We start from the raw sequence: 18,526 nt of genomic DNA on the forward strand, positions 1-18,526 counted from the left end.
TCAGTTTCTTTGTCAGCATATGGTCAATATTTACTGCCTCAAAATGGATGTAGAATGATTTGTCACCTCTATATTTAGCTCTATTTTGTTGTTTCTGTTTACTGTAAAAAACACTCAGAAATATCTGAACCAGTAGACTCCTAACTTTTTGTTTTTTTATTTCTCTGATGTTCTCTACTTGGGAAACCATATGAAGGCAAAATACATAACACTGTAAAATCTAAATGCTGAATCCTGCTGGAATGCTGTGTTTCTTACAAATTCATTCCTGGTTATATATATATATATATATATTTTTTTTTTTTTTTTAAGTGACAAAAAAGTCATTAAATTTGAAAATCTCTACTCTTAGGTGTGTAATGCAGCAAGAAGAAGTCCAATAATGAAAACATGCCAGAGACCTCATCGAATTTTTTTTCCTCTTTTGTTAATTATAAAACAAAACAAAACAACAATAACAAATGAAAACTTTTTTGAGAATGAAGGATTCCAGGGCTGACTGATTCTATGCCAAACAAGAGCTGTCAGGGAGACACTAGCTATAAATTCATATTTTAGAATGCTGCACTGTTTTAGGGAAAATTTGAGTCACCAAGTTTCACTCAATATGCTAAATAGGTGTTCCTGTAGGTGCTGAAGTATGCAAAAGCTCAGGATCCTAGGTCGGAATATTCTAAAGAGTTTTACCCTACAGAGTGGCTAGGCTGCTCCCCTAGTCATTAGCTGCCACTGAATTGCCTGGATTACTCATTGCAAGTATATTGGTGCCTGAGAAGGAGAAATGCAACAATTTTAGGATAGTTCCCTCCTCTCTGTCCGTTTTACCTATCCCTGCCCACTAGCAAAGACACTACCTTAACACTGCCTTGGAATCCTTGGCGCTTGGATGTCAAACCTCTCCAAACCTGGACTTTCTGAGACCTCTTAGTCTGTCCTCTCTAGTGTATTCTCACGTCGCCCAGCGGCTGCCACTGGCGCCCCCAAGCGACCAGCTCTCGTATGCACCAGCTCCTTTCCCAATCGCGCTGGATTTTCGCTGAAATCAATGGAACCTGGGGATTGTTTGGGGCTGGCAAGAAAGCCTTCCCATGAAATTCCCAGAGTTTAGAAAGCAGGAAGCTAAGACCTTAAAGGCTCCCCTACCCCTGTTCATATTTGTCTGGGATTTGCTCTTTCTAAAGAAAGTTTTTGCCTGGAACTTTAAAGATGACCAGTGGTGATGTAAGGTCCTAAAGTATGGAGCTTACCCTGGAGCATCACCTTCCTCCTCTCACATCCGAAGAGACACAAACTTATTTTTTGTGTTTTCGGAGGTGGAGGGATGTGTTCAGAAAAAACTTTACAGAGAAGGAGATTCTGAGTATCTTCCCCCCTTTTACTGGCCCTCTTCTTTCCCATTCCAAAGACCCTTTCTCTGATCCGCTGCACCTACCCAGAGTCACACACCCACTGGGAGGCTAAGACTGAAACCAAACTCGAACACAGACTTTCACTTGTATGAAACTTCTGTAAGAATTTGTAGGCTGAGTCTGGAGATAGGTGCAGAGACCCAAGGAACGGTGGTGGTCCAGATGCACCATTTCCCCATTTCAATATTTGTCCCTGTCTGTTTCCAATGTCCTTCCACTTGCTGAAACTGTTGTTAGGAACTATTCCTCTGGAAGACAAATCTCAAAATTGTTGTGGGACCAGACATCAGCTATGAGGATGGAGGAGGAGCAAGCCTGTGGGGATGGGGAGAAGAAGGAGGGGGAAGGAAGGAGCAGGGGGGATAGGAGGAGGGAGGGAGCGTGGGGGTGAGAGAAGAGTTTTCACTCTTTGTCACTCTTGAATTGGGGGCGGAGGAAAAATGAAACCCACTGTGGGAAGCTATAAAAAGCAAAAGGGGCGGCTGGGAACAGAGAGGGAAAGAGAAAGACCTCGCAGAGCGCAAGCCCGCTACCAGGTCGTCCAGGAGTTCCCGTCTGCCGGTGGCTGCTCAGTGTGTACTGGGAGACAAAGCTTCTGCTCACTGTGAGAGCAAGAGTGATGGACTTGGAGTCGCCTTAGACCCCGAGTGTCCGGCCCGTTGACGAACCCTAATTCTTTACCCTAGCTCCTGCTAACCTTGAAAAGGAGGAGTAGTGTCCTGAAAAACTTGAGACGTTAAAGGGAGAGGAAAAGAGAGGAGGTAGTGAGGATCTCCTGAGTAATTAAGAGGATTGGACCGCTCAGATCTGGGCAGGACCAAGGAGGTGCGGAGCAAGGAGCTACGGAAGCGGTGAGGGCCGCCGGGCTGGGTCTTCTTGCACCTCGGGTCACGCCTCCTTGGCCGAGAAGGCGCCTTGCCTTTGATTGCTTCCAGTTACTGCAGAACTTCCTGCCCTGGTGGGGAAGCGGGTCTCGCTTGGGTCGGACTTGCTCCTGGTCTGAGGAGTGAGACTGAGATCACTCTGTCCTGGCTCTAGAAGTCAGAGAGGTTTGGAGAACAGAATCTACGAGCCAACGTGCCCTAAGTGAAGGGTCCCAAGTGAGATCCTAACTCCTCTTGCATCCACACTCCTACGGATTTTGCGCTTCCCCTGGGATCACTTGCTGGGAGATGGCCGGGCTGATGCGGGGCAAGGATTCATCCCGTTACCTGCTCCTACTGGCCGCGGTGCTGATGGTGGAGAGCTCACAGCTTGGAAGCTCACGGACCAAACTCAACTCCATCAAGTCCTCTCTGGGCGGGGAGACGCCTGCCCAAGCTGCCAATCGATCTGCGGGCATGTACCAAGGACTGGCTTTCGGCGGCAGTAAGAAGGGCAAAAACCTGGGGCAGGTAGGAAACCCCCCAAACAAACTTCATCCAGGAGAGATAGGGACAGGCTTTCTTGCGTGCGCTTTTTGTTTTTGCGCCAGGTAACCTTTAGAGCGCACCCCAAGTGTGGTGCGCACCGCTACTGGGAAAGGATTCCCTGAGACAGGTCTTCACGGGGGATGGGGTGGCTGGAAAACTGCAGGTCTTACAGGGCGCAGAGAAAGCGGGTTACGGTTCTGTCTCCCTTTGATTTGGGACGTGGGCATTTGCCCAAATCGAGTGCTTTCCTGTGGGGGTGAGGGAGGTGGGTAGGAGTGATCAGAAAAGTCCTTCTCCAGATTTGTGATGCCAAGGATGAAAATAATGAAAGCAGCTAACGCATAGCAACTACTGTGTGTCAAACACTGAACTACGCATTTTGCACATTCACTATTTCATTCTTCACAATTCTATGAGCTAGGCGCTGTTACTTCTCCATTTTGCAAACGAAGACATTGAGGTATAGAAAGATTAAATGTTTTAACCAAGGGACAAAACTAATATGTATGGTAGAGTGAGATTTCAATCCTGACAAGTTTTGGGCTCTTCACCATTAGTTTACTGTCCCAAGGAGAATTCCCCCTTATTCTCCTTTCCTCCCAACCACTTTCTCCTTTCAAAGAAGTAAGGTCACAGGCAGAAACAACTCCAGTAGATGCGCATTTCTCACTCATGTAGAACTGCAAATAAATCATCTTGGAGGAATCAAAATGATGAGGTGACAATGACAGCATCCTAGGCGCCAGCAACAGGGGCACCAGCGACTCACCAAGGCGGATGTTGGAGGCATTTCTTCCAGAGAGAACTTTCCTGGGGTGTCTCTTGCTCTCTTGTCGCACAGGCAAACGGAGTGACAGTCAGACACATGCAATGAATTATACAGAGACACAGCGCGCAAGCTCCCGAAGCTGCCGGCTAGCAGCAACCCAAAGAGCAAGCTCTGTGGGCACTGGGAACCTCGACAGCTCCCCCTTCTGCTTCAGTTGTGGGAAGCCAAAAAAAACGAAAACCAGTTTACCAAACAGGCACCTCACACAACACATGTGTCAAGCTCCTGGCAGCCGCCCACTGCCCACAACAGATTCCAGGTTTCCTTTCTTCAGAGGAGTTTGCTACCGCTGTGCTCTGCAAGTTCTCTGGGTTCCCAGCTACCTACATCTCTGTCTCCACTGCAGGCAGCAGGGTGAAGGTTGGCAGCCTTAGGCAGTCCTTGAAGAAAAGTTAGAGGAAGACTTAGGTCCAAGCTTGGCCCCCTACTGCCCTCTCAGAGGACAGTTTTGTAGTTTCTTAGTTTAAGAAGGCTTCTTGGGTTTTGAAATCTAAATAAAATGAGCCATTGTCTCAAAGGGATGTTGTTGTTGTTGTTATTGTTGCTACATACTGTCCAGTCGGTTCCTACCCATAGCGACCCTGTATAGGGTTTCCTAAGAGCACCTGGTAAGCTTGACAGTCGCTTTTGTGGCTCAAACCGACTTTACAGTTCAGCACGTTGACCCACAGCGCCACACCAGGACTCCCTCAAAGGACTACACAGTGGCAATTCCAGGATTTATTTTTAAATATCAAGAAAAAAAAATCTATATATACTTACTTCCCTACTACATATATATCTGCCATTTTCAAATACTAACAAAAAATAGTGAGGTTGGCTCAAGGATGGGCAGTGTTTCGTTCTGCTATGCATAATGTCGCTATGGGTCGGTACTGACTCGATGGCACCTAACAACAACAACAACAACATGTTTGTTATCACACTCCACCCTCATCCCTTCTTCTTCTTCCTTTGGGAACACTAATCTTCAATAAGAATGGGATTAACATTCTATTGAAAGTCTATCATTAGACGCGGTGGGTAAATATTAGAAAGAATGCTCTCTATCCAAATAATAAAAATATTTAATGCACTTGCATTAATCAGCCTGGAATTCTAAGTTATTAGTTGTTTAGGAGAGCTTAATTTTTAGTTTTGCCAAGAACTAAAGGGGCCCTTTCAATCAATTGTACCTGTCCCAATTGCTGTGGAATCATAATCGACTCATGGCAACTCCATAAGGGTTGAAGTTCATTTATTCTCCGTGAACTTCTGTAAAACAGTTTCTGTTTATGTCACATCATTAGGCCTCAGTACCTGATGACTCTCAGTGACTATCCATCCTGCCAGTACTATCACTAACTATAGCATACTACGTAGTAGAATGAGGAACATACCCAAGAATATAGGGACGCTAAGAGTCAGAATAGACTCCATTCTACTGCACTTAACAACAACAGCAACATTATGTTTTAATAATGTCTCTGCATATGCATATGCATAAATTGCATAGGATGTTTAATTTGCTATCCTTCTAAGTATGTGTCTACTTATGATTCTTAAAGATTTTTGCAACTTACTTACATCTCCTTAAATTGAGTGTTTATTTTTTATACAAATGAGTTGAGTTTCTCATTGTGATGTGCCCTCTATAACTTCACAGTTCTATGAAAATACATATCATCTTACTTCCTAACCTGTAATACCAAACAAACCATTGACATTGAGTTGCTTATGACTTATAGTGACCCTATAGGATAGATTACAATGACACCATAGGGTTTTGAAGGCTGTAATCTTTACACAAGCAAGCTGTCAAATCCTTCTCCCACAGAGCGACTGGTGAGTTCCTACTGCTGACCCTTCAGTTAGCAGCTACCACCAGGGCTCCTGTCTGTAATATATACCAGATCCTTAAAATTTAACATTGTTTTTGTTTGACAATTACTAACAGGTGATACTGGTAATATAAATTTATTGAATAGCAGGAAGAAACCTAGTAAATAGTATGATTGTTTTTGTTTTTGCATATTCTGATATCCCATTTGTTTAGCGGGTGATCCAAAATGTATACTGTTCTGAAGAAACTCATAGAAAAATCTCTCTGCTTTGAAACAGGTAGAGGAATTCTTTAAATGTTTCTGAGTCTTTTAGTCATCTTTATTTCACTGATGATACGGACATCAAAATTCTAAGTATTCTTATTTAGCATAATGATTAGAAATCCAAAGACTGTTAAATTATGGATTTCCACTCAGAAGATGCTACTTCCTTTTATGAAGAAAATTTCTAGAACTGAAATGTAGTTGAGCTGCATTTTTTTCTGCTATACAAGAAAAATATGATTGATTGGGAAAAGAGGAAATAAAGTGCCTACTGGTCAACCTAGCTAATGATGCAATATAATCCTGAGGCCTAATAAATTTGATTGCCTCCCTTCAACATCCCACTGTTGACTGATGATAGTGAAGTGTATGTCCTTCAGGAGTGCAGAAATAAGAAACGGTGAAGCTGCAACTTCCAGTAGACCGATTAGAAATTTAGTGTGTGGTCTTTTTTATCATTAAATTAAAAATTCAATAATTGCATGTTTGACTTTTTCTGATTTACTTTAAGGATAAAGAATTTTTTTAAAGCTTATTCTCATTGCGGAAAAAATAATTGAATAAACTGAATAACTCAATCAACAAAAGTTAAAACCAGACTCCACGAAAACTCCAAGACTTTCTTGAATTTTCATAGCCCCCTTTCATAGGAAGGGAAATATTCTAGTTTATAACAATTCTACTTGTTTTATAGTCATGGTGGACTATTTGTAAATGGTTCTGAAATATACCCTTGTATTTTAGGGAAGATTTAATGAGCCTAAAGAAGAAAAATAATATAAAACAAAAACTCGAACTATTTTCCAGAGGTGTTATGTTTCTCATGCTTAAGAATGCTTTCAAAGACAGAGCTATGGGTTATGATAAAAACTGATATATAATATCAATTGAGGTATGGTAGGGTTCAGATGGTTGACACCGAGATAGCAAAAATGATTTTATAAGAATTATGCACATTAATGTTTTTATTTCATCTCCACTTGCCGCTATTGTGAATGAGTTTCAAAAGACTGTGCATGTATGTCTACGAGTGATAAGTTGAGATAAGTTAAGTTACAGTATTGTTACTAACCTTTAGAGATACAGTTTTCAGTCTCTAAAGTGACCACTTTAAATTACTTGAAGTAATTTTTAAAATATCTTCACTATTATTATGGATAAATATATTTTGATTACGTATGATCTTGTTTGACATCACTTCTAAAGTTTAAAGTATCAACTTTTGAGAAACAAAACAAAATAAAAAAACCCAAACAATTTTTTTAAAACTCCACTTAGTGTGAATTGTTCAGTATTTTATATGAATTGGAAACCTTTTGGATTTGCTTGCAGTTTTTTTTTTTTTAATTCTTTAGTCATCGGTTTGTCTTTTTGAAACAAGCAGATTAATTTAATTTTAAGGAAATACTGTCACATTTTGAAGTATTTAAAATTGAGCAATGACATAGTGACAATTACATTTTAAACATAGTCTTCAAGGCATGTTCCTCTAAAAATAAATTAAAATGGGTTTAATGTGTGAATTCAGATTTTATGATTTTTCTAATATAATTTAGATACTAATGGCTTGGATAAAGTTCTGTTGTGATAAAATAATGGTTGAAATACATTGAAATAGAAGCTTGAGAGAGTCTTTTGGACAGAACTAAGATCTACATATTGCATTTTCTTTAATAAAAATGCTCTATTTGCACATCCAAGCATGCATGAAGTGCGAGTTGAAATAAACTGTTTAATCTCTTTTGTGCAGGTGACCTATTTACTTTCTGAAATTATCCATGGCTTCTTCTTTTTTTTTTTTTTTTTAATTTTAACACCAGCCCAACTTTCCTCTGACACAGGGTAAATATCTACTACCTCATTTGGATACCAACTGACATTCTAAACATAATTGGGAAACCAAATCAGATTTTGAATTCAATTCTCGAGAATAATTTAAAGATTTTATATCAAGCCACATGAATGTTCCTTTTCCTTTCCTGAGAATTGACAGTTGATACAAGTGGAAAGTTACCTTGTGAATAGCAAGAAAAATATTTTAATGATAATCTAACTATGAGCATCCATCATTTTGGTTTTGTGCAAGACTCCAGAGAGCAAGAGGACAAGGTTACTTAAACTCACTCCAGCTGTGACTCTGACCCTGCCACAGCCTACTTTAGTATTCCTCTCTTACACAAATGTTCATTCCCTTTTTTCCTTCCCCAGGATGTTTCCAACCTTATAGTTCTTAAAACACAGAGAGCAGATGCAGTAGAGGATATTCTGTTCTAGGAGAATATTGATGCTCCCTTTTCTTTTCCTTACACAATTATATTAATTGCATATCAAAATAATCCATTAAATTGTAGAGGCCACTTATACTTCATAAGTTTACCATTTTAGACTTCTATCTTTTATAGCAGTTTATGTGCTGGTAGGTACATAACATTGAACAGGGATCCCAATCATAATCCTGTGATGCTTTGATTGTCCTTGAGAGTCATTTGACTTCATTTTATCTCTATTCACTAGTACTTATCTATAAAGAGGAGTTAACCTATTCCGAATTATTTATCTGATTTTTTTAAAGACTTTATGAAAAATGCATCACTGCTGAGCAGAATCATTTATTTAAAACTATGAAACAAGAGACAAAAGGAAAAACAGAATTATGCTAATTAATATTTTTTATTCTCTGTCATTGCTTTAGCTTTATGTCGAAAGAGATTAAATATGGAATGATTAACAAAAATTTAGTATTACTATTAAGCAAAGATGAGTTTTGTCTTGCTAAAAACTACAGCAGAATTACTTTTTTTTTTGCACTGTTGGTTTTGTTGGGACAAATAAATATCATGTCCTTAAAGAGCTTAATTGATAGCAAAAGGGAGGTTTTTATGATATGAACATCTGTTCACAGGAAGAAAAGTCACCATTCAACTATTTTAAATATTGGCTTCCCAGTGAGTCTCTGATGCTAACAATTTGGGGTCACTGCCTATTTCTTTGGGTTCAAACCAGTGACAGGAATGTCATGAGTAATATGAATTTATCATCAAATGTCCTTCAAGAAAACTTATCTCATAAATTGTTTTCTTCATAATAATAAATTTAACCAGAGAAATATTCAAAGCAGAGGAATTTCAACATCAAATTTAAACTGTTGAATTTGAACTCAATTAATTTATATCTAACTAAAAGCAGAATTAGGATCCTAATGATTGTTCCATAGCCACTGAACTTCTGCTGTGGGATTAAAGTACTGGACCACAAGCTTGGTTTGAACTACAAATCAGTGGTTCAAACTCACCAGCCACTCCTTGGAGGGTTGCTGTGAGTAGGAACAAATTCAACTGCACTTAACAACAACAACAACAACAATACTATTTAAGTTTATTTGTGTGTTCCAAATAAATGTAGAATTAAAATCAAAGCACAAAAATAGCAACATTTAAAAATGTTTTCTTATTTTCACTCCATAGTCAAATAAAAGGAAAAAAACGTGCATTAGGTTTCCTTTTAAATATAGCGTCTATTTAAATTGATCTATTAATGTGATTTGGTAAGTAAAATAACTCAAATTTAAATATTTAAATACTTAAATATTTAATCATAAAATATTTTAACTACCTCAACCCTGTCAGAAGCAAATAAACAAATAAAACCAATGAGTAAATAATTATATTAAATGACAAAATAAAGCATCACAATTAGAGAAAGTAGTGGATTTTTCCAAATATTTCCTGAGATGTTGACTTGCCGTATTAGGGTTTACCATGTGCAACAAATAAGTTCTTTTGGGGGGACTTGGAAAAGTAAGTGATCTTCAGAACATATTGTTTCCCTAACCTGGCTCACAGATAGTTTTGACACAAATTGAATTATAGTAAAATTTACCATTTACTGATTATTCGCTGTGTTAGGCACTGTTTCAAGTGCTTCACCTAAATTAACTCTTTTGATCCTGTTGATGGTACTTTGAAACAGATTTTAGTATCATCCTTATTTTATAAATGATGAAGTATCTTTTAGATCATGAATCAATAATTTCTCCGAAACAGAGAAGTGAGGCAATTTGCACAAGTCACACAGCAAGCAGCAAGTGGAGAAAGTAAAAACTCAAACCTAAGCAATCTAATATTAGAATTGTTGTTGTTGTTAAGTGCCGTCGAGTTGGTTCCGACCTATAGCGACCCTGAACAGGGTTTCTGAGGCTGTAAATTTTTACGGGAGCAGAAAGCCTCATCTTTCTCCCACGGAGTAGTTGGTAGTTTCCAACTCCTGACCTTGAGGTTTGCAGCCCGATTCGTAACCACTATGCTACCCTTTAACTATCTGGATTTGCTATATAACTTGGACCTTTCTCTTACTTTTTCCTCTTATAGTTTCCAATAAATCAGGTATACGTTGAGTTTTGTTAAACACACACACACACAAGTTCCAAATCCTCAGTTGCTGCCAACTGCTGATTATTACAGCCCTAAAGTATGTTAGCAGGTACCACATCAATACATAATTTCCATTCCTATTTTACTTGGAAATGCAGTGGTTATATAGGATAAGCACTAGACTGTGAACTATAAGCTCTGTAGTTTGAGTCCACCAGTCCGATGTGGGAGAAAGATGAGGTTTTCTGCTTCTGTAAAAATGTATAACCTTGGGAACCTGGTTGTTAAGTGCTGTGATGTCAGTTATGACTCATAGAGACCCTTTATCAGGTTCCCAAGGTTATACATTTTTACAGAAGCAGAAAACCTCATCTTTCTCCCACATCGGACTGGTGGACTCAAACTACAGAGCTTATAGTTCACAGTCTAGTGCTTATCCTATATAACAATAGGACATACAACCTTTACTTCCCTGCCGTGAGTACTTCACTGTTTTTAAAATACATATTTTGTTTTATGTTCTGCTCTTGCCCATGTTGCCCCAAGTACATGAAGATGTTTCTGTGACAAGTCCATTTTTCTTCTTTTCTATTGCAAGGACCATATATTCCCTAATGTCCATCTCTCTACATTTGAATGCCACCATGTGTGTGTCCACTGGCATTGATTAGTGAGGCAGACACTTTCTTAGTGGTCTCTCAACAATGGTGTCAAGTTGATTTGGCCTGTATTCCTCACCCTGATCCTAAGGGATAATTATTTCAGTTTAGAGCTCGCTCTTAATTGATTTTGCTTTGTCCTTACCTTTGACCCCCTCCAGATGCCTTCAGAGAAACAGATGATCTGTATTATTAGAAGCTTCCACAATAGTGTGGTTTCCTAACGGTGTTCAAATTCAGGCTCCCCATGGACTAGTCAGAATGCTCCTTAGAAGCAAGGATGGCAAGTCTTCATCTCATGCACTTTGGACATTTTACCAGGAGGGACTAGACCCTGGAGAATGATATCATGCTTAGTAAAGTAGTGGGTCAGCAAAAAAGAAGACCCTCAGCAAGACAGATTGACTCAGTGGCTGCAACAAAAGGCTTAAGTATGGTAGTTATAGTGAGGACTGGATAGTGTTTCTTTCTGCTATACATGGTGTTACTATGATTTGGAACCAAATCTGTGGCATCTAACAGCAACAACTGACTAGCTTAATGTATTTGGAAAAGTTACCTAATCTGGTTTTTTTTTTTTTTTTTTTTTTTGTCTCATCTGTAAAATGGGAAAGCAATAACAACAGTTATCTGACTAGACAGTTGTTGTTGTTAAGTGCTGTCAAGTCAGTTCCAACCCATAGCTACCCTGTATAGGGTTTCCAAGGAGTAGCTGGTGAGCTTGAACCACTGACCTTGCAGTTCAAATGACTTTGAAGTCTGGAGCATCAACCCACAGTGCCACACTAAGACTCTGACTAGAGAGTTGTTGTCAGGTGCCATCGAGTCAGAACCGACTCATAGCGACCCCATGCACAGCAGAACGAAACAATGTCCAATCCTGGGCCAACCTCACTACCGCTGCCACACTTGAGTCCATCAATGATGCCACCAGGCCAATCCATCTCGTTAGGGGTCTTCCTCTTTTTCTCTGACCCTCCACCTTACCCAGCATGACATCCTTCTCCAGCGACTGTTTCCTCCGGACAATATGTCCAAAGTAGGAGAGACGAAGCTTGGCCATCCTGGACTCCAAGGAGTACGCTGGCTGCACTTCTTCCAAAACAGATCTATTGGTTCTTTTGGCAGTCCATGGCACTTTCAGTATTCTCTTCCAACACCACAACTCAAAGGCATCAATTCTTCTATGATCTTCCTTATTCACTGTCCAGCTTTCGCAACCATATGAGGCTATTGAAAATACTATGGCTTGGGTCAGGCACACCTTAGTCCTCAATCTGACGTCTCTGCTCTTCAATACTTTAAAAAGTTCCTGTGCAGCAGATTTGTCCAATGCAATACGTCGTCTGATCTCTTGACTAAACAGTAGTAAGGGTCATATGAAATAATGTATATTAAAAACTTTCGAAGAGCAAAGAGCTATCCAATCATTAGTTAATGTGTAGGGCATCTAGTGTGGTGCTATAGGATCAGTACTGTATTGCAAACCACATGCTCAGCAGTTCAAACCCACCAGTGGCTTCTAGGAAACTCTATACAGGATTGCTGTGAGTTGGAACCAACTCCAGGACACTTAACAACAATGACAACCATTAGGAAAATAAGTAAGGTCAAGTGCTTGTACACCAAATAGGAAGGAAGCAGATGCTTACTCTTCCCCACGGAGTGGGGCAGGGCTGAAAAACCAATGCATATGCTGTACATGATTTAAGCAAATGAAGTCAAGTATGCCCAGGCCAAAATGATATCTATCAAATAACAACTGTGTCAATAGGACAGACATATATGTTACCTCCTTTATTCTGTTGAATGCTATCATTAAGAGGGCTGGAGACCCTTTGTTGTTTTATAGAAAGAAAGCAAAATAACACACAATGAATAATTAGTAAATTACGGAAAGAACATAGAGCCAAGAATACTCCAGACATTTAAAATATAACCACCATACATGGAGTTGCTAACAACCAAGGCAATTATTTATATAACTACAAGAACCAAAATAATTTAACAACATATTAGCAACTGCTGCCAATAGCATTAACTTGATAGTCTCCAAAGTAAGTTAACTGCTGCAAAGGTAAGATTCTTCACAATTTCTGCACAGTTCCTGGGGACCGCATACTGTACTGGAAATTTGGAAAGCTGACAACTCTCCAGAGTGTCAGAGTCTGTAGCCATCTCTCCTTGGAGGAAACAGAAATTGAATGATCGTTATTTCCATCCCATTTCTTTTACTTAATTATTTTTCCTTCTGATTCATATTGGAAATAAGCTATCTGCCAATAATTATTGCTATCCATGAATAGTCTCAAAAACTTTATCCAAATCTGAAGACATGGGGAAAAGTATTCCTTGTAATATCACTTGACCTTTGAAATTGTGTTAATATGTCTTTTGATATCCACATGTCTCCCCACCCCCAGTAATCATCCTCTTAACTGCAGCCAGAACCAGTAATCTATTTTACCTAATTTTCCTATTAGCTTCTTTAACATGTGCTATTTCTGTTTTCCTCACTACTCCTCTTTATTTCCTTCACTGATAAATTGTACTCATAAATAAAAGCATTTCCCAGGTTTGATCTGTCCTCAATCTTTTTTTTTTTTTTCTTTTGTGTTTCACTTTCTCTCCTCTGTTGATGTAATTTGCTTCTTTGGATTCATTTCTTACATGTGCAAATCTCTACCTTTAACTGTATTAAACTCACAAGTCCTATTGCCTACTCAACTATTTTGGAAGTCATGCCAGAGATAAAAATCTTTATATAAAATTTAAACATTTTGCTTCTAGCCTAAAATTGTCAGGAGTCAGGCAACTACATCTTTAAGAGTTCCCATAGCTATCAAAGAAATAGGAACTTGGTAAATACAAAAATGCTTTAGGTTAGATTGAGGCAGGTCACAAGAATTAACTATGATTATCCAGACTTCTTCTCATACTCTGGTGTGTTTCATCACTCAAAGGTGATGAAAGAAAGTTGTGTCCATTTTTATCAAGACAGTTGCTCTTTGTTTCTTTAACACTACTGATCTGAATGCTTGAGATGTAGATGGTCTTCAATTTTTTATTTTATTTTTTTCTGTATGATGGGCTGGTTGTTAATGTTCCTGACTAGAATGTGCAAGTATCTGTGGTTTACAAAAAAAGCTAATATAATATGCACATACCTTTTATGAACATTAATATATGTTCCATTTTTATAGATTAGATTATATAGTTTTATACATTGGATCATATATGGAATGGCAGACAGTAAAAATGAAAACTTCTTTTTTTCTTTTTCTACAATTTGTCATTTTATAAAGAATCATCTGATCATTTTTAGTGTGAAAAGCTTCTTTCACATTTTCTTTTAACCTGATGAATGCTTACAAATGCTTTACTATTTAATAGTTATTTTATATAAAGGACTAAGAAAATCTTTTATCATCTAAGTTCCATGAACTTGTATAACAGACTAAACTAGGACAGAATTAGAGCTGGTAAACACATTGGGAATCACATATTTTTACTTGTTCATTATACACATGAGGGAACCAGACTGTGAGATATTTCATGATCTGCTCAATGTTCTACACATAGTGACTGTGACTGAGGAATGTTTGTTGGGACTTGGATCATCTGACTCTTAATACAAGCCTTTCAAATAATGAAAAGCAATGCTTTCTGTTGAATCTGTATTAAACTCTGTAGACGAAAACTAATTCAGTTGTCTTGAATTGATTAGAAAGCTGGTGGGAGATAACTTATATGTAGAGTTCTTTCTCAGCTCTAAATTTGTGTCCATCAAAATGTATCATCAAAGAAAACAATGTCATGATGACAACTATGTCAGTAGGATTTAAACAAAATTAATGAAAGTAAGTGACTTTAACTATATTATTCTTGCTTACTTTTTCAGTCATGATGTTTTAATGACACAATTAACTAGAAGGCTGACAGGAGCACATGAAAGAAGGGAAGAAACTAATGGATGACTATGAAGTCTGTTGTGACACTGTGTATTAGCGAGCTGGACTGTGAGGTCAGTTTGAACCACAAGGTTGGTGGTTCAAGCTCACCAGCTGCTCCTTGGAAACCCTGTACAGGGTCATTATGACTTGGAACCAATTTGATGCCAATTAATAACAACATGGAGTCCTGGTGTAGCATTGTAGGGTAAGCACTGACAAGGTCAGAAGTTCAAGCCCACCAATCACTGCTTGGAAACTCATTATAGAGTCAGTATGAGTCAAAACTGATGCTTAACAGCAACATAGAGAATAATACATAAAAATCTGGGTGATGCAAATGGCTGACTGAATTGACAGCCACCAGAAAGACTGGAGATTCAAGTTCACACAGAGTGTTTTAGAAGAAAGGCCTGGTCAATCTACTTCTAAAAAATGAGGCATTGAAAATCTATACATTGAAAACAACTTTACTCTGACACACATGGAGAAACCTCTATGGAAAACAAAAGTCAAGTTTGCTCAACTTTTGTCCAAACTTTGTCTTGGTTAGAGGCCAATGGTGCTAAAACTTTTCTTACAGAAACTTAAAAAATTAAATATAGTTTACATTATGCTACAGCACACATACACACATATGCACACACGTACACACTCCTGAAGTCAACATTTGAAAAATAAATACCTTTATGATGATATTGCTTAAACACTTTTTTTTTCTAAGCTGTCCTGAATTATTTATTTTAATGTTCTTTTTTATTATTATTATTACTTTAAAATTTGATTTAAATGCTAGTTATGGTTCATTGAATTGATTGATTTAAAATGTGTGATTTGAAAAACCCTTGATCTAGTAGAATACTGCACTTGCCCTGGTGTGGTGCTGTGGGTTGATGCTCCAGACTGCAAAGCCGTTTGAACTGCAAGGTGGATGGTTCAAGCTCACCAGCTGCTCCTTGGAAACCCCATACAGGATCGCTATGGGTCAGAATTTACTCGAAGGCACTTCACAACAACAACAACAACAATATCCTTGGACATCAGCAATGTTTCAGGAAGACATTGTCTCAGAATCAGCACAGGGAAAGATGTTAAAACTACCAAGGAGGCAGGTCTCCAGGGACTAAGCATTGTGTTCTCTGGCTATATACTGTATATCTCTGTGTTTATGAAGACAGCAGGCCCAGGCAAGTGTTTCCTTCTTCTGTGCATAGGGTCACTATGCGTCAAAACCAATCCAAGAGGACTTAACTACAACAACAATATGACATTTGTCTCATCATACTTTATCCCTAAAATATGCCTTTGAGGATGATACAATTTCCACATGAAACAGAAGGAGAACCTGAGAGAGCTTGTGTACAGTTTCAGAAGACTTGGACTATTTTTTAATTAGCTGGATCTTGAAGAAATAATACAGCACTATTAAGCATTAGTCTTCTCCTTAATAAAAGAGTAGTGATAGTAGTCATTTATTTCCCTACCTGTTTAAAAACTAAAAACCTTTGCTAATCTTCATTAACATCATGAGATTTCTTTTTAGAAAAAAACAAAGTCTTTTCGTTATTGTATAAAGGACAGATCTGGCTTAGACAGTGAGAATAAATTTGAAAAAGAGGCAATCCAGTTGGATTTTATGATTCTTCATAAAGTCATTTCCCATAAATTCATAAATTAAATTACCAATTTGATAGATTACCCATTCCTTAATAGGTTGAAAGATTGAAAGTGGAATATGTTTATTCTTTTGGGGGGCAAATGTGCTTAGTTTTATAATCTATTGAAAATTTCAAAATAAATAGTATAATTTTACAAGGTCAATGGTTCAAGCTCACCAGCCGCTCCTCAGAAATGCTATACAGGGTTGCTACGGGTTGGAACTCACTCAATGGCACACAACAACAACAACAGTTTTCTGTTTCTAATAAAAAATAAGCTACTTTTAATTCTTTAAGGCTACAACCATTTCTTTTCCCTGCTTACAGAATACTTTGTCTGACACCCAAGGAAAGCACTATGACTTTTATTTTTTCTAGCATATCTAAGACGTGGTCTAGGACATCCTGAAACTTTGCTGATGTCCAAGTACAGGCCCCTGAATTCTCTGCATGGCAAGGTAGTAGTCCACTAGATCAAGGGTTTTCAAATCAGGTGGCTTTAATCAATCAATTCAATGAGCCATGATAGCATTTAAACACATTTTTTTAAATAATAAGGACATTAAATAATTCAGGACATTAAAACATAATGGACTGTCATAATGAGGTTCAAAGCTTTGACATTAAACACTGAAGATCATATTTTGAGCATATTATAGGTTATGGGGTTCAGAATGAATAACATTCAGATAAAATCCAATTGCAAAGTCAAGTTGTAGGTGGTGTAACCACATGGATTACAGAAGAAATATATTTTGTCTACCACTTTTCAGGTAGGAAAGTAGATATATTGCATGTTGTTGCTGTTGTTATGTGCTGTGGAGTCAGTTCCGACTCATAGCGACCCTGTACACAATTTCCGAGGCTGTAAGTCTTTATGGAAGCAAAAAGCCTCATCTTTCTCCCATGGAACAGCTGATAGTTTAAAACTGCTGACTGTGAGATTAGCAACCTGATTCATAACCACTACGCTACCAGAGTGGCTTAAAATACCTTCTTGTATTGCTAAGCAAGAATTTTTCTACACACAATGTATTCATTTTAATTATTGATGTTACATGAGCAAGAATCACAGTGATGAATATAGTGAATAGTCATATGAGATTGGTAGTACTGGTGTGCTGTGGAGTCGGTTCCCACGCATAGTGACCTTGCATAGGGTTTCTGAGGCTGTAAATCTTTACGGGAGCAGAAAGCCTCATCTTTCTCCCACAGAACAGCCAGTAGTTTCACAAACTTCTGAACTTGAGGTTAGCAGCCAGACTTGTAACCACAATACTACCAGAATTCCCTCAGATGAGAACATTAAGATATTATGTTAAGGAAGATCCCTGGATGGCACAAATTATTTGCACTTAACATTTAAAATTAAGAGAGATGTGCTACAAGGTTGTATTCCTTCACCATACTTATTCAACCTGTATGCTGAGCAAACAATCTGAGAAGCTGGATTCTATGAAGAAAAACATGGCATCAGGATTGGAGGAAGACTCATGAACAACCTACGATATGCAGATGATACAACCTTGCTTGCTGAAAGTGAAGAGGACTTAAAATATTTAATGATGAAGATCAAGGAGCACAACCTTTGGTATGGATTACATCTCAATATAAAGAAAACAAAATTCCTCACCACTGGACCAATAAACAACATCCTTATCAATGGAGCAAAGATTGAAGTTGTCAAGGACTTCATTCTTCTTGGATCAACTATCAACACTCACGGAAGCAGCAGTCAAGAGATCAAATGAAATATTGCATTAGGCAAATCTGCTGCACAGGAACTTTTTAAAGTGTTGAAAAGCAAAGATGTCAGCTTGAGGCCTAAAGTGCATCTGACCCAAGCCATGGTATTTTCAATAGCCTCATATGCATGCAAAAGCTGGACAGTGAATAAGGAGCACTGTAGAACAATTGATGCCTTTGAGTTATGGTGTTGGAGGAGAATACTGAAAGTGCCATGGACCTTCACCCTGGTCATCAGCACACAAGCCCTCTCCCTCTCTGGGTCTAGAGTTCCCAGACACTCCATATCCCCACTCCATCATCTCTTCCGCCATCTCTGGCATCACTGTTTCTCTGGGCAGGGTCCTGTACTGCGCTCTTTTCCATTGATGGTTCCAGGGGCCTCTGCTCCTGGCCTGCAAAGTCA

The 18,526-nt window shown here is 38.4% G+C and overlaps 1 protein-coding gene across 1 annotated transcript in view; it reads left to right on the forward strand.

Annotated features, from left to right (window-relative positions):
- Positions 1 to 2,277: 2,277 nt before the first annotated feature.
- Positions 2,278 to 18,526, forward strand: part of DKK2 (dickkopf WNT signaling pathway inhibitor 2) — a 143,238-nt gene continuing 126,989 nt past the window's right edge. The window contains exon 1 of the mRNA XM_006869329.1: positions 2,278 to 2,803. Within this exon, the coding sequence (XP_006869391.1) occupies positions 2,582 to 2,803 (222 nt within the window). The 5' untranslated portion in view covers positions 2,278 to 2,581. The remainder of the gene's footprint in view (positions 2,804 to 18,526) is intronic.

The sequence above is a fragment of the Chrysochloris asiatica genome, unplaced genomic scaffold, assembly GCF_000296735.1.
Source record: "Chrysochloris asiatica unplaced genomic scaffold, ChrAsi1.0 scaffold00129, whole genome shotgun sequence".
Lineage (NCBI taxonomy): Eukaryota > Metazoa > Chordata > Mammalia > Afrosoricida > Chrysochloridae > Chrysochloris > Chrysochloris asiatica.